Raw genomic sequence first — 15,610 nt, 5'->3', positions numbered from 1 at the left:
TTCTAAACTTTATGACAGCTAACTACAAAACTGTGCTTTGTCCATGCTTCTTTGTCAAGACTTGCTGAAGTTAGAAGCTGTATTGGAAGGCTAAAAGATTGTGTGCACCCTGTTTGCTGTGAACCCAATCTCAGACATCCCCTCCTCAGGGACATTCCTGCTCAGAGGCAGTGTGGTGGCTCTTCAGGGCACCATGCATTTCCCACACAGCATATGCTGTACCACTGACAGCCCCTTGGCCTTTGCCAATGCCTATTTCATCAGTGTGAATTTAAATAACTAATGCTTCAGTGATTAGTCTGAAACAGAGAGATTTAAGCCAAACTGAGCAGCACAGAGCCTGAATCTGAATGAGAAGGGAGGGAGGAGGGTGTCTGCTGGATGGAGTTGCTCATAGGCTGGCAGCCCACGCCATGGAGAAGTCGAATGAGTGCACCAGGACTTCTGTAATCTTTGGAGAGGTCCAAGTCCTGATGCTAAGGTCTCTGGTTTCACAGGAGTAACTCAGCCAAGCAGCCACACTGGGGTGGCAGGGATCTTGGGGACAGGCGGCAGCTGCCCTCTCGCAAGGCTGTGCCTGCCTGTGCCAGCGGCAGGGAGGGAGGTGGCATCAGCCCCCAGGCTGCAGTCCTCAGTGGCTCGAAGTCCTTTGTAAAAATCACGCTGGTAAACTACACAGAAAATTACAGGAGAGGGTTTGCTTCTACCCTGGAGATCACTAAACCAGCTTTGCCAGAGGTGATATATACCTTGGGCTTTTAAAAAAGCAAATAAAAGTGCAAACGACAGAAGAGCAAATGCCAGCTCCTGAACTGCAGCAGGCTGTAACCAGCACCAAGTGCTTTCAAAGGGTGTATGGCGGGGATCCGCTCTGGTGCAGCAGCCCCAGGAGCGTTCCCTCCCCGAGGAGGTCCCTGGGGTCCCACAGGCACACAGCCAACCTATCCGTGTGGGATAACAAAGTGGCGACTACCCCCACAGGCACAACCTGCCTTTGTGAGCTACGTCAGACAGTCCGAGGAACCGGAGAGCTGGTAGCCAAATGCCCTTCGCTCCCACTTCATAGCAATCAGGAGAAACCATCTTGTTTGGTTTTTTTTTTTGAAAGTGGGAAGTAAACAGTTTCCTCCCCAGCCTCTCTGCCAGCAATGTGCATACCTGGCCTGTGGGGCTGACGCAGTGGGCGAAGTCACTGGCACCTCCCTGTCGAAGCACTGCCAGCGTAGTATTTCCCCCACCTGTATTCCAAAAGATGGGATTTTGGTGAGTACAGAGGCAGCAGGGAAGGATTCTGGGGCCCTCCATTTTTTCCAAACAGCCTCTCCTATGTTGTCCTGGGTGATATCAGACTCGTCACTCCACCTGCTGAACTTTCAGTGTCTCCTGCTGAAGGGGAATGATGGTCTCAAACCAAATTTCCCCATGACACCTCTGGATGGATACTGTCCATTGAAGGTGGTCTTTGCTACTTATTAATGAACCCATCGACTGGACGGATGAGTTAAAGCTTCCATCACATCGCAGGATTGTACGCTACTTATTTCTTTGCGCCTACCGGGTGAACATGAAATGAGCTGTGCATTTGAGGCTGGTTTTGTTTCCTGCTTGCCTGCAACGACTTGAAAATTTTGATGGACTTTGGAAAGCTTTACCCAGACATTTGGTATTGATGAATGCATGTAAAACTCCTTTCAGGTTGCCAACTGTGGTCAAAAAACAGCAAGAAGTCAAAGCACAGCATTAATGACATTTAGCTGTTTATTTTTGCAACAACAAGATTTTCAGGAGAAAACAAAACACTTTCTCAGTGGAAATAATTAAAACCATGAAAATGACTGCATTTCCTGTGTGACTGACATATTCCATGCAGGAGAAAATGTTTCCCAGCAACAAAAAAAATACACTTCAGCAGCTCACATTTTTCTTAGCACTATACATCCCTTTCCTTAATTGGAACAGGGAAGGGGAATTTCAGCTTACACATTTTTAACAATTCCTCACATGAGGAAACAGCAAACCCCTTTTTCCACTGCGCGGTGATCTAAAGGGCTTCCAATTTTTGGCACCTCGTTTGGAAATTCCTAAAAACCGCCTGATTTCAGGCAGTGGGTAACATTATGAACTGGCTGCTCCCAGCCCAGCCCTTGCCATGGGACGGCGCACCATCAGGCGCTGCACCACGTAGGTGACAACTCGATTATGATGGAAGCAAAGCAAGAAATCAGGGCCATGTGCTCACTGTTCCCCCCCCTCTGTCTCTCTGAGATCCCTCCTCCAAGTTCAGGCTTGAGTTCAGCCCCTGCCAGTGAAGTAGGTGGTTGAAATTACTCCGATCACACAAAGCAGTGTACTGGAAACTAATAAAGACATTTGAAATGTAGCTCTCGTACACCTCTTATTGTTTCTTACTGGATTTTCTCCACTGATTCCAGAAAGTTATATCTAAAGCAGGTAAGAAAGAAATCAAGCCCATAAAAATTTCAGCCTGAGTAGAAAAACTGGTTTGCCACTTCCCACAAGACAATTAAATGGGTAAAATTTGTACAGGTATTTTTACTAAACTTTCTGACATTCACTTTTTGCTCCCTCCCAATTTTATTTCAGATGGACCACTTTCTTTCAGATGTATGGGGCCACTGTTTCTATGGTTTGTTAAAAAAAGGTATGTGTGAAATATCTGAAGCAAACAGGAAAGAACAGTGTGCGATGGCAAACGACAGACATGTTATTCAGTAACTGTCACAAGTGGCCCTTCAGGTTACCCAGAAGCTAGAAGACCTTTCCTTTTATTTGATGGAAAGGTGACACTGCCATGAAAGTAAAAATCTGAAGTAAAATTCAGTTTTTATTGTGTTTTCTGAGCTCAATTATTTTTGTCTTGTGCTTCCCAACCCCCCATTCTTAACTTCAGTTTGATTTTAAGTTTTTGCCAAAACATAACTCTTAAAGTTGCTGACCCTGGCCACATTGTGTTTTTAAAGAGTACTTTTAAAGAAGATGCTAACAGAAAAGCAGCAGGAAAAAATAGTTGTGCAGTGAGTCAGCGGGTGTTTTTCAGACCCTGGAGAGAGTTGTGAAGTGTGATGAGCTCTGGACTGTATCTATGATTTGTTCTATCAAAAGAGGTCAAGAACTTTTAGAAAAGACTTTAAAGAAGTCAGATAGAAATACATTGGTATAAATCAGTGCCTCTCAAAGAGTAAGAACAAAACACAAACAGAATGACTTAGTAAAAAGCCACAGGACTCAGAATGAAGAAACTTGTGTTCTCAGTTCTGTCATGAATTTGCTATATGATATCAGACTATATTATTTATTTACTTAGTATTACCCATTTATTGATGTATTAGGAGTTTATTCATTTGCAAAATGACACAAGTGGCATAACCTAAATATTGCATTTATGAAATTTATCTTACATTTATAAAAAGCATCTTTGCAAAGGTGACTCCTATATTACAATTCATTTGCTGCACAACAGTAATAACAATTATCTTCTCTACATTCTCAGTTCCTCAAGGATGGATCATTTAATTTTCTTGAGATAGCTCTCTCTGTCTTTTTCATCTAGTTTTCATTGCTCTGTGACTGGAATTTTGGCACATTTTCCCCCTTGTGTGTGGGTGTCAATGCGTCAACACTAATGGGAAAGGCTACTCGTGCTTTTTTAGATTGGTACTTTTTTTCTGGAATAAATGGTACATTTTTTCTTGGGGTTTTTGCTCAGTGTCTTTCTTTTCTCTCCATCTCTCTTTCCTTCTCTCATCCTCCCAGCTTCCCTCAAGTCCCGTGCTGGCTATCTTATGAACCCCTTCTGCAAATGGTGAACTAGTTCTGAGAGCAAAGCTCAGTGATCACAGATACAGGCAACATAATTTCAGCTGATACATCAAGAAAATCCTCTCCATAGTTTTGCTGAAAAGCTTTATTTCCATATTTTAGAATAAATTAATCAGGAGAGTTCCACTATTTTTTTTCTGAGAGTTGTAAAATCTACAGGGAAATAAGATGAGCTTCTTTACTCCAACTCTGATAAAAATGGCCTACAAAAAATGATTCAGAAAGTCCTTCACCTCTTGATTCATTCTTATTGGCTTAACACCAACTTTCCTGTCTCTCCACACTCCCAAATTTGAGTTATTAGATCACTGGAAACGCAGACAAATACAAATCATGACCAGAGATTTTAGAAGAAATGCCTACCTCAGCCTCACAGATTTTCCAGGCAGATTATTCAGCAATTTAATGTGAATATCTTATCTTTTTTTTTTTCTAGCCTAATCATGCCGGTAAGTATAAACTGTTTGGTCAGTTTTGAAAGGAAGGAATTGAGAAAATATCAGAAAAGATGATTTCTTGCCAACCGCACGTCGACAAAACCAACAGGGGAACCTCACGACAGCATTACACTCATACCCCTGGCTTGTCTCCTGACCCTCTCCTGCTTTTGGCTATTTTGGTTTTTTTCACTCTTCTTTCTCCTGAAGCGCGTGACCTTCTGCCCAGCCTCAAATGACACAGTCTTGGAGCTGGGGCTTGCACCCGTCAGAGCATCATGAAGTTGTCTGCCTATCCTGGCGTTTGGGATTTTTTTGCCTTCTGGAAACTTTCTTGCCACCCCCCTGGGTTCAGCAGGACTCCCTTCCCAGGCAGCAGTGAGAGGGGCAGAGAGGGTTCAATCCTTTCCTACCTTGCAAACCCTCTGGCAGCCCCCCTGCTCCTGCTCTGACTGACACCTCTCGCTCTGGGGCACACAGCGCGAGCCAAGCCGAGTTGTTTTAACCGCATACGCAGGCAAGGCAGTAACAGGAAAAGAACAGAGAATTGAAAAGTAGCGAGGCACATTCCCTTTTCTTCTTCCTTATCCCGTTTGTGTCTCTTCTACTGGAGTTTTGCTTGTTTGCTTGCCTGTTTATTTCTGCTGGGAATCGGCGGGGATACAGGGCTGCAGGACCAGGACTCTGGGCACCAGCAAGGGTTTTGGAGTCGCTGTGTTTCATGAGATCCCTTTACAATCGCCTTGGCTGTGGAACCAGCACAGGCTGTTTGCTTTCCCTCCCTCTGTTTGCTTTCATTGGCTGGAACCGGCTTTTTTCCAGTTCCTTCCTTTTCTGGGATGCCAGTTAACACCAGTTGACACCAATAACATTGATGCCTCAGCTTTTTGGCCACAATTGTGAAAACAGATTCTCGCACCTGCTGAGCTGTGGCTTTTCACTATCAGCTGGCTGCTGCTGATGCTGCAAAACATCCCTCATACCAATGCCATGCCAAGTAGCAGATCTCAGGATGAAGTATTTCACGTTTACACTTACTGGGAACATTTTTCCCTAAGATGTTGTCACCCTGATACAGTGGTTTTGGCATGGCGTTTAACTTAGGGAGCAGGTTGAAGCCTAGGAAGCTCCCTGGTACCTCTGCAGCACCCGCAGCTCGGCATGGCAAGGGTGCGCTGCCCTCTGGGCAGCCCAAACACAAGTCCCCCGAATAACGATGTCTTCTTTCATTTTTTGCCTGGCCATTATGGTTTGTGCTGTGTACTGGCTGCTTTACCATCCATGAAAGCTAGGTACCTAAGGTTACCACAGGGGGCAAAGTTAAGCCATTGCTGTGTTGCAGCTGGCATAGATACCGTGAAATAAAGGCAGAACTAGGGAGGAAAAATGGGTTATTTGGCCTTTATTTTCAGAAGAAGATTAGTCTGCTGGATTTCTGAGTAAACAAGTAGGTAAACATTTAAAAATCAGTCTAGACTCTGGCTTCTGAGGGGAATGTAGGTAGCACTGAACTCCAGGTTTAAACACAGTTAAAAGAAATCCCACTGTGTAAAATTTTTTTTTTTTCTATTAAAAAAAAAGAATGAAATTCACTGTTGTATTCGCTTAACATTCATCACTTAAAATCTGTTCATCACAAGATTTGGGAACTCGATGAAAAGCAGCCTTTTCTTTTTATTACTTACTCCTGGGGGTAGTATGCCTCTTGTTCAGGGGAAGGTGCAGTTCCTGATGGGCTTTTAAGGTCTTCCAAAGTATATGGGTGCCAGCAGCCATACATAATCAGTATATTTAGTTGGAGGACTACATTTAGTGTAGAGGGTTTTTGAACAGAAAGGGCTGCAGTTGCATTACATCTCTTACTTCCACCAAAATTAGTAATACCCTATAGCTGATGAGTCCAATTCAGCTCACAGCTGAAGAAGGACACTCTACATGTGTGACGGGAGTGGAGACGCCTGCCCAGGGTGCCTTCATAGACATCTGCAGATTCAGTTTTGGGAGGAACTGGAGGAATGAGGGGACAAAGAAAGGCTGCAAAAGTTCTTCACAAATGCAAGAAGGAGACATGGATATTTCCAGTCTTACAAATGCTGTGCTGCAAGCTTGTGTTAATAATTTCACTCAGCAGTCCTTATTTCAGAAAAGCAGCCTCCGGTCACCTGGATGGCAAAAGCTAATAGTAAAATTAAGTGGTCAGTTCTTGCATATCTGGTTACCTAAGGATGGGACAGATTTTCTACATGGAACCTTCTGTAACTCCACATATACAAACTTAACGGTTGAGAATATCTGAATAACCCCAGTGAAAAGAGAGCATGGGATGAGGGAAGTCCATCATCAATTTCAGGCTGTTCAGGATGCCTCACTTCCCACCGGGCATTCCCCCTTAAAAACATCCACCCTTTCTGCCAGACCTTGCCAAGAACCCAGAGAGCCTCTCACCAATTCTCTGTGAAGCTGAACCTGCCAGTCAGCTGAAGCCTGAACTGAGCTCTCTTTTTCTCTCAGCTCCTCAGCAGGCAGTGGGGTCACTGCCTCGGGGTCAGCCATCTCCAGGCAGCAGCTCTGGGCAGGAGGAGTGAACCCCAGAGCATCCTCCAGGGCCACACATCTGGGAGCATGGCTTTGCTCCCCGGTGAGCTGCCGCGGGTGTCTTGGCAGGTCTCTGACTTCTCCAGGACCATTACATATAAAGGCATTTGGGAGGTGGGAACAAGTGTATAGCTGTACTAGTTTTGGCTGGGATAGAGTTAATTTTCTTCCTAGTAGCTGGTATAGTGTTATGTTTTGGGTTCAGTATGAGAAGAATGTTGATAACACACTGATGTTTTCAGTTGTTGCTAAGTAGTGGTTTTACTAAGTCAAGGATTTTTCAGCTTCTCGTGCCCAGCCAGCAAGAAGGCTGGAGGGGCACAAGAAGTTGGGAGGGGACACAGCCAGGACAGCTGACCCGAACTGGCCAAAGGGGTATTCCACACTATGTGACGTCATGTCCAGTATATAAACTGGGGGGAGTTGGGCGGGGAGGGATCGCTGCTCGGAACCAACTGGGCATCAGTCGGCAAGTGGTAAGCAATTGCATTGTGCATCACTTGTTCTGTATATTCCAATTCTTTTGTTATTAATATTGTTGTTATTATTATTACTTTCTTCCTTGTTGGTCTATTAAGCTGTTCTTATCTCAACCCATGAGTTTTACTTTTTTTCCCCCCAATTGTCTCCCCCATCCCACTGGGTGGGGAAGAAGTAAGCGAGCAGCTGTGTGGTGCTTAGTTGCTGGCTGGGGTTAAACCACGACAGTAGCTATGGAGTTAGCCGAGTTTCCAGAAAGCAGGTGCTTGAGCAGAGCTGTGGGTTATATGAGGTGTGGGCTGTTAGAGGAGGTCAGTTACACACCACGTTATAACAGAGGAATCTTGTCACAGCTAAGTTTAATCTTTGAAAAGATTTCCTCTCCTTCCGCAGCCTGAACAGCCTCTCATTTTTTTCCAAAACATCAGAATAATTTCTTTAAAAGTTGACATTACTTTTTGCACATACCCCATGAGCTAAAAACACTTCTCTGGATGTGGCAAGAAATTGTTAACAGCCCTGATAGCATCCTGTACCACCTGACAGGTGGACATTATACATGGAAAATATGTTACATGTGAAAGCAGAGCTAGACTGACTCATTTAACTCCCCGGCAAAGGCACTGCCAAAACCAAACTCCCCACTGGAACCGGTGCCCCTGTGGCGTCCCTGGCGCTCCAGCTTCTGAAGCTGACAGTGAGACGGCTGTCAGAGAGGGCAGTTACAGTCTTTTGTCAAATATTCCTGTTAAGAAAACACCTATAAAGGGTTTATCATGCCTGCTCTACTTCAGGAAAAAATGTTTAGGAATTCTCCTTCCTGGAAACTTTGCAAAAGCTACCAACTTTCCACCTCTGCCTTCTCTCCCACGCTATCTGCAGGCATTAGTGTATTAAAACAAAAACAACCAAGACAAAACAGCAAGTAATGAAAGAGAAAAAGAGCACAAACAAGAAGCCTGCAGCACTGCCAAATTATACAACAGCGATTCCCACTGGGGGTAGCTTGGACAACTTGCCTCACTGAGGCCAGCGGGTCTGCTGGCAGCACTTGGAGGCTCCTGCACCAGGACCAGGACCAGGACCAGGACCAGGACCAGGACCAGGCAGGCAGCCCCTGCAGGCAGCTCACCTGCACCCGCTGTAGCTTTCCCGGCCACCGCGCTCCAGCCTCTAGCCGCTGCTTCCACTGAAGCCAGCAGGGATGGAGCGATTCCTAGCAGCTCTCAAAATCAAGCCTTTGACTCAATATAACAGAGACAGCCTCAGTTTTCCCACAAATAATTGTCATGGGAGAGAGGGTGGCTTGCCTTTCATTTGCTTGTAAAATAGCACCTGCACCTGTGCCCTGAAAAATCCTGACTCCTACCATTGCAGTCTGCAAAGGGCTGCCATGGGTTTTTCTCCTCTCTGCTATTTCTCACCGCAGCTTGCTCACAATTTACAGGAACGGAGCGATGCCGTGTGTGTGTGCTCCGTGCCCTAACTTCAGCTGACGTAGCAAACCCTTGAAATCACCCCCTTCGGCGTGCCTTCTCTGTTAAAAACCTGTGCCTGTGGACACGGGAGAGAGAAGGAAAAGAGACACAGGGAGGAGAGAGACCCTTTAAGCTAAGGGGTAAGGAATGTGCATCGAGCTGCGCGTGGACGTCTGATTTCTCCAACTATTTGTTAAAAGGCAAAAGCAATACTTCCGACAGACGGCCCTCCCCTCGCCTGCAATAGGCTCCCAAGAATAGCAACAGCCTGTGTCACTGCAAAGGGCAAAGCCTTCTGAAATAGCAACAAAGTTGTTCACAAACCACTTTGTGGTTTGCACTTGGTTTGGCCAGCTTCAGCAACTTGTTGCCATGAGGAAAATAACCCGCGCTTTCCTCGCGGGCTGGGGAAGGACCGCTGCCCTGTGAAGCGCTCCTGCCCCAAGGTGCAAAAGGGGGTGGCAATGGTACCTGGGCAGAGCACGGAGGACCTCGGCCAGCAGAACCCGACGATGAGAGCCGGGGAGGATGAGGAGAGCAGCCGGGGCAGCCGCCGCCGCCACCTCCGCAAGCTCCCGGCTGCAGCAGGTAAAGCGGCAGGAGCCGAATGCCAGCTGTTAGCCAGCAGCAGCGTGCCCGCGGAGCTAGTGCTCGGGGCTGGGGGAAACGGCCCCGCAAAGCCAAGGGACTCCCCGGGCACGCGCTCTCAAGTGCTAAAAGTGCGAGAGGGGGAAAATGTGAGTAAGGAAGGGGAATGCTGGCTTCAGTTTTGAATGAAGTTTATGCGATACTTTTCCCAAAAGGCCTCGGTCCCGCTGTTCGTGCATGTGCTGTCTGTTGCGTAAATCCCTTCCCTTTACGAAGATCAGTCGCCTGAAAAATCGGAGAACCCGCTGCCGTCTAAGATAACAACGGTGCTCCAGTCCTTGCGTGCTGGGGAGCAATTCAGCCCTTCTCACTCAAGTGGAGGGAGGCCAGGCAAGCACTGCACCTGCTGCTGCAGGGGGACACTCCGGGGGGGGACAGGGACTCCCTCCTGTCTTTTCGTCCCTAGCATTTCAGGAAGAAACAGGGTTTCTGTGCTGACGCCCTGAAAAATCAACTGTAGATTTTCTTCTGCAAAAGATTTTTGAGTGCTGAAGCTGAGTTCCATAGTTCTTCACCCTTGCTGTCCATCCCAGCCAGTTTTTCTAAGTTACAGCATGGTTTTGCATCTCTTTCTTCGATGATAAGATCAAGGGGGAAATGACCCACAATCATGACATTTCTCACCCACAAGACAGCTGTACCCAAACAGGAAAGCAGGGTAGTAAGCCAGAAATGACTGTGTCCCAAGCAGGTTTTGTTTACTTAAAAATGAATGAACTGACTAACCCGTGAATGTTCAGATACCACAGGCACAAATGCTTTGTTGGAGTGTAATAGTGATCAGTCCAGCAACATCTACTGATACCTGGAAGCAGAGGTTAATCAAGAACAGAAAGCCAATCGGTGTGCAGACATATTTAACATTACCTCAGGGCATGGGGGGAGCAATGCAGATGGTTATAAGATAGCGTTATCAAAGGGAAGCACAGCAGTTATAATAAACAGACAGCAAAGTTACTGCAGCACAAGAGCTACGGTTAGAACTGTCCGTGCAAATTACACGCTTGGCCTTACCCTCTGAAATTAAAGCAGCAACCTGAGGAATTTATAATTACCTAGCTAGGAATTAAAGGAACTTTTTGATTCTTACTGGAAAATAACAAAACAACACCCAAATCCCATTTAATTTAATGAAGGGCCAGGCTGCCTGTTGACATAATGAAAATACATGGCAGAGCACTAAGAGATGGCGAGATGGCCAGGGTGGGTCTGCCCAGGATCTGTGTTCCCTGGCTTTCCATCAGTGTCAGTGGGTTTTTGTTCATGAAATTTTAATATTGCTCACACAATACTTTCATCGGGCTTATGCTGTACAAAGTATACAATGCCTCCCACCATCACAGGAATTTAGATGCGTGAAGATGTGCAATACATTAGCTTCCTTCTGCCTTTGTTTTTAGTTCAATTTACAAAATATTTGTTTTGGGTTTGCCTTTCACACTTGGGTTGGAGGAGCCATATTTGTCAAATGAACATGATCCCACATGGCTCTGACACTTTTGGGGTAAACTTGGTATTTTCTGAGGTTTTCCAGCTCTGCTTGCAACATAAATTTGTCCCAAAGGCACCATTTGTTGCATCCCATAGGGTCTTGTTGGGTAACTGTTTTAGATCCCATGCCAGTCTTCTAGATGGGCAGTTAGATCAGATGTATCCTAGCTAATAGGAGAAATGCACCTATTGAGCAGCTACTGGATCTAAAGAAACCTCAGGCATTAAAATAGATCTACAGGGTAACATAGAACTCTTTATACCAGACAACTGGATGAGACAGAGAAAGTGACTGTGACAGTGCAGCAAAGATCATGATGGCATGAAAATGGGATAATCACCTTTTACGGGAAGACAAACCATGATTTAATTATGCAGCAATTCCCAACATATGGCATTAAATATCTATTCTACAAAACCATGTGATCCACACCCTATACACTTTAGCAAAATGCTCCTCTAAAGACAATTTGGGGAATTTTAAACACTATTTACCTGTAAAGGCAAACTTTTTGTATGTCAGACAGCACTCAGATGGAGAAGAAATATGTTGTTAAAGATAGCTTAAATTTTTCAGATACAGATGCTGTAGTTTTAAGATCTATCATGGACAAAAGTTGATACCTTGTTCTACTGAAAAAGGGAGATTCCATGCTGTGGGTTCATATCTATGCAATGCACTCGACTCGTTGTGATTTTCTGACCTATGCTTATTAACCAAGGGTTGACAGAGCTTGATTTCACCTTCCAAATATCTAAATAGATCAAAGAATCCCCAGGGATTTAAAGAACATATATATGACCTTCCAGGAAAATACTTTCCTTCCCTCCCAAACTGAGACATTTCTCACCTCAGATTAAATGGAAGTCAGCAGAAGAAAGCACCATGTTAGTAGAGACAGTTGAGCCCCCTCATATCAAAACAGATGTATTTGCACAGGTTTCATAAAGAAGTAATCTCTCCCCCCACTCCATCCCACTAATTTTCTGTACACACACTGCATGTTCTCTTGGGAGAAAGAAAAACTACATCACAGAAATCTCAGTGTCTGGACTCATGTGGAGCATGGTACTGACGAGATGAGCTGGAAAGGGCTCCCAGGCACCTTTCCCGTAGCTCTCCTGCACGTGAAGTGGGCAAAGAGTGGTGTTTCCCAGCTCAGCCTGCTTGCAGATCTTCCCTGGCACAGATCATTTATCCATAATGCCCATAAATTATCCATAATGCCCACACAGAACAAATATTTTGCCTTTGGAAGGACTGTATTTTCCCAAATATGTGCTTGAAAATAAGTAAAGGGGCGCAAGCCTACTACTTGGCCCCATCCGATCTCATCAACAGTACACTGCTATACTACAACTACGCTTGGTCTCCTTCTCAGGAACCAAGCATAAACATTTCCAGCAAATGTTCTTAAAGATAAGTTTGTTTGCCAAGTAGTTCTGCTTTTGACCTGAGTAACGGTTGTGAGAAATCATTTTGTTTATGTGGGGAAACTAGAGAATAGACTTTCCAGTCACTTGTCACACACCAGCCACACATTCATTAGCCATGGTATTTGCTGCAGACAGAAGGAGAAATTTCTCTGGAAGCCATCATTAAAATATTTTATTCCCCTGGGCTGCACACTGCCATGTATTTTGCAGACATCTCATAAAAATAAGAGGAATATACATTTTAAGAAGCTTTTTTCTTAAAGGAATGCCTAAGAACTGCCAACAACACCATTAGAAGTGACACTTAAAAGGAGTGTGAGTACAACTACTGCAACATGCTTTATCTGGAAATGTTAAAGCAAAACATATGCTGAAGTCAGAGGGAATTTTGTCTGGAGGAAGACCATGAAGGAAAACCAAGAAGAGATTTCAGGGTTTAACTCAGCAGGCAGTTCTGAGCAGGCAAGTCTTAGGTACAGCAGTTACAACAAAACCCTGTAGTGATATAAAGATGTTTCTCAGCAGAATAGTGCCTGTGAGGCACAAGAGATATGGAGTTAACTGCCGAGTTTGCTGCTGCTAATGCAGAAAGGCAATGTGTCTCCCTTTGCATTGCATCAGAATCTGCTTTTCATTCAGGGGTCTTCTTTAGTTACAGCCCTCTGCTATTTCTATACGACTGTGGGCATTTTGTCATTGGATGTATGAACAAGGATACCAGTTGACACAGTAAAAACAAACCAAAGAAACATTAGACATTGTTCGAGCTGCTGTACTTGGAGAAGCAAGAAATATATGGGCTTGAGTGCTTCCCTAGCAACTTCCCAGGTGTCCAAGCTCCACACCCAGCTTGTACAGCCTCTCGGATTATAAGTAAATAATCACTTCGGTTGCTCTGATCTGAGGACCACAGGCTGAGGAGAGCACAGCCTGGATTGTAAAGAACAGTGCTGATGGTGGACTCCATCAAGATATTTGACTTGGCACTGTCATTTTGAATCAGAAACTGGAACCACACAAAACTGACAGTTGCACATTTAAAAAATTAAAGCTGTGCAGGACACAGACCTCAAATTATTAATAGGAGACACTGCCCACACTGCTGTGTTTCTGCTGGAGAGCCTTAAACTCAGTTTTTGTCCCTCTGTTACTTAATGTTTTTTCTCAGTTGCCTGCAAGAAGATAATAATGGATTATTTGTGGGTGATAAAGGTGACAGTTGATTAATAAATGGGATATGTCACTGGCTGAATGCAATTCGGATGGCTTGGCCTGCTGACTGCGAGTGAATGTGCTGTCTGGGGTTCCTCTATGCTAACTTTAGACATCTGCATCTGAGCAAGCCACACAGATTCCTTTTATAGGCAGTGGAGAGAAATAGGCATCTGACCTACTTCAGACATCTAGAAGTGCCTATTTTTCGCAAGTGGTTACAGAAGAAATCTAGAGATGCTGTAGATCTCTCACAGTTAGGTAAGCTGAACCCATCCTAGGTGTTTTAATACAGACAAACATAAAGTGATTTGCATTCCTAGCTAGGATGCAAGAAGGCAGGCCATATTTAAAGGAAAGGCAATACCTTGGAAAGAACCCAGTCAGAAAAGAAGTTGGTTGTCCTGGAGGATAACCAGCAGAAGATGTGCTCCTGTACACAGCTGTGACAATCCTTAGATGAGTAGAGGGGGAAATGTCTACCAGGAGCGGGACAATTATATCAAGTTCCTATCTGGCACTGTGCAACCACTGCAGGAGCACTGGGTCCAGCTCTCAATTTGTTGAAGAAGTTGATAATCTGGATAGAGTTCAGAAAACAGGGCTTTGAATACTTAAGGAACTGGTAAACTTGTAAAGCCTCACAGGCTAAGTAGCTTATCAAGGAGACATCTGCGGGATGACTTGATGCGAGGCAATAATTTTGTACTTAGTGAACATAACGAAGTGCAGGCAAATGGAGAATGGGATCTGATGGCTGGAAGCTGAAGTTGCAGAAATTAAGTCTAGAAATAATTTACAGATAATTTACAGTGAAAACAATTAACCATCGGGACAACTTATGACTTAAAGTAATTGGCTTTCAACCACTAGCAATTTTTAAATCAAAGCTGAATATTTTAAATGGCCTAGTTCAAATAAAATGTCATTTAAACGTGTCTGAAGGATTATGCTGTGCTGTTTGTGAGTGTCAGACCGGATGACCACAACAGTCTCTTTTAGGATCATAATATATAAATTAAAGCAAAATCTTAGGTTCAGTCTACATGGCTCAATGACTTAAAACCCAAAGATATCCAAGAAAGCAGAAATATCAGCACTGAGGAGTAGTTTGGGCAGAGCGCTGTGATCAAATTAGCAGTGTATCTTCTGATACCCAAGCTCATTCGTCAAGCACGACACTGTGTTGTTACCAGCCCTGATTTCCAGCCAGGAATCATTGCTAGATTTTCCAGATCTAGTAAAATACAGCAACCAGGTTAGTAAAACATATAAAGGGGAGGAAGAAATTAGGTTTTGCAATGATAAAATGTATATTACATGCATGCATTGGAGGATGGAGCACATGTAGCACCAGGCAGCTTAACCAGAGTCAGTAGTCCTTCCACTAAAGTGCTGTTCAGTGTGTTAAAGAAGTACAGCAGGACCTTGCCCTAACCCATGCACTAACCTCTGTTTCAAATAAGTGCAATGATCTCAGATACTGCAGACATAAAGGAAGAAAAATCGTTAGACATAATACAGACATGGACAACAACAATATATTTAAAAAAAAAGTTACGTCACCAGAGCATTTTGCAAATTTGTATCTGACATTTTCTTCAAGCTCTCCCACCTCCATCACAATATATCTACCATCTACCCCTACCTTCTGGAAGACTTCTCCCAGTACTCCTATTTCCCTGGTGCCCTTACAGCCCATCGTAACAAACCCATGTGTTTTTCGCCCGTCTGTCCCCTCTCTCTGGTTTGCCAGCCACCCAAGCCCAGCAGAGCAGGCTGAGGTGCGCTGAGTGCGCCCAATAGCTCGGGGCTGCTGCTGCTTGGCTTTTGCTTGGCTTTAAGGGAGCGAACCGAGAGCCAGGTAGGAGACCTAATAGGCGATACTTATCTTAATAGACTTAATGGGCTTACACGTCTCCCCTGGCCCAGGAGGCACAGTTTATATTCCCACCGTTGTACTCTGCTACCCTCCAGAATAACCCGGCCTCG

General features: G+C 44.7%; 1 protein-coding gene across 6 annotated transcripts in view; it reads left to right on the top strand.

The window, feature by feature from the left end:
- Positions 1–9,137: 9,137 nt before the first annotated feature.
- Positions 9,138–15,610, top strand: part of SLC2A12 (solute carrier family 2 member 12) — a 32,999-nt gene continuing 26,526 nt past the window's right edge. For all 6 annotated transcript variants that reach the window (XM_075035761.1, XM_075035759.1, XM_075035758.1 and 3 more), the window contains exon 1: positions 9,138–9,418. In XM_075035761.1, the coding sequence (XP_074891862.1) occupies positions 9,295–9,418 (124 nt within the window). In that variant the 5' untranslated portion in view covers positions 9,138–9,294. The remainder of the gene's footprint in view (positions 9,419–15,610) is intronic.

The sequence above is a fragment of the Buteo buteo genome, chromosome 9 (assembly GCF_964188355.1).
Source record: "Buteo buteo chromosome 9, bButBut1.hap1.1, whole genome shotgun sequence".
NCBI lineage: Eukaryota > Metazoa > Chordata > Aves > Accipitriformes > Accipitridae > Buteo > Buteo buteo.
This window is presented reverse-complemented; position numbering and strand designations above follow the sequence as displayed.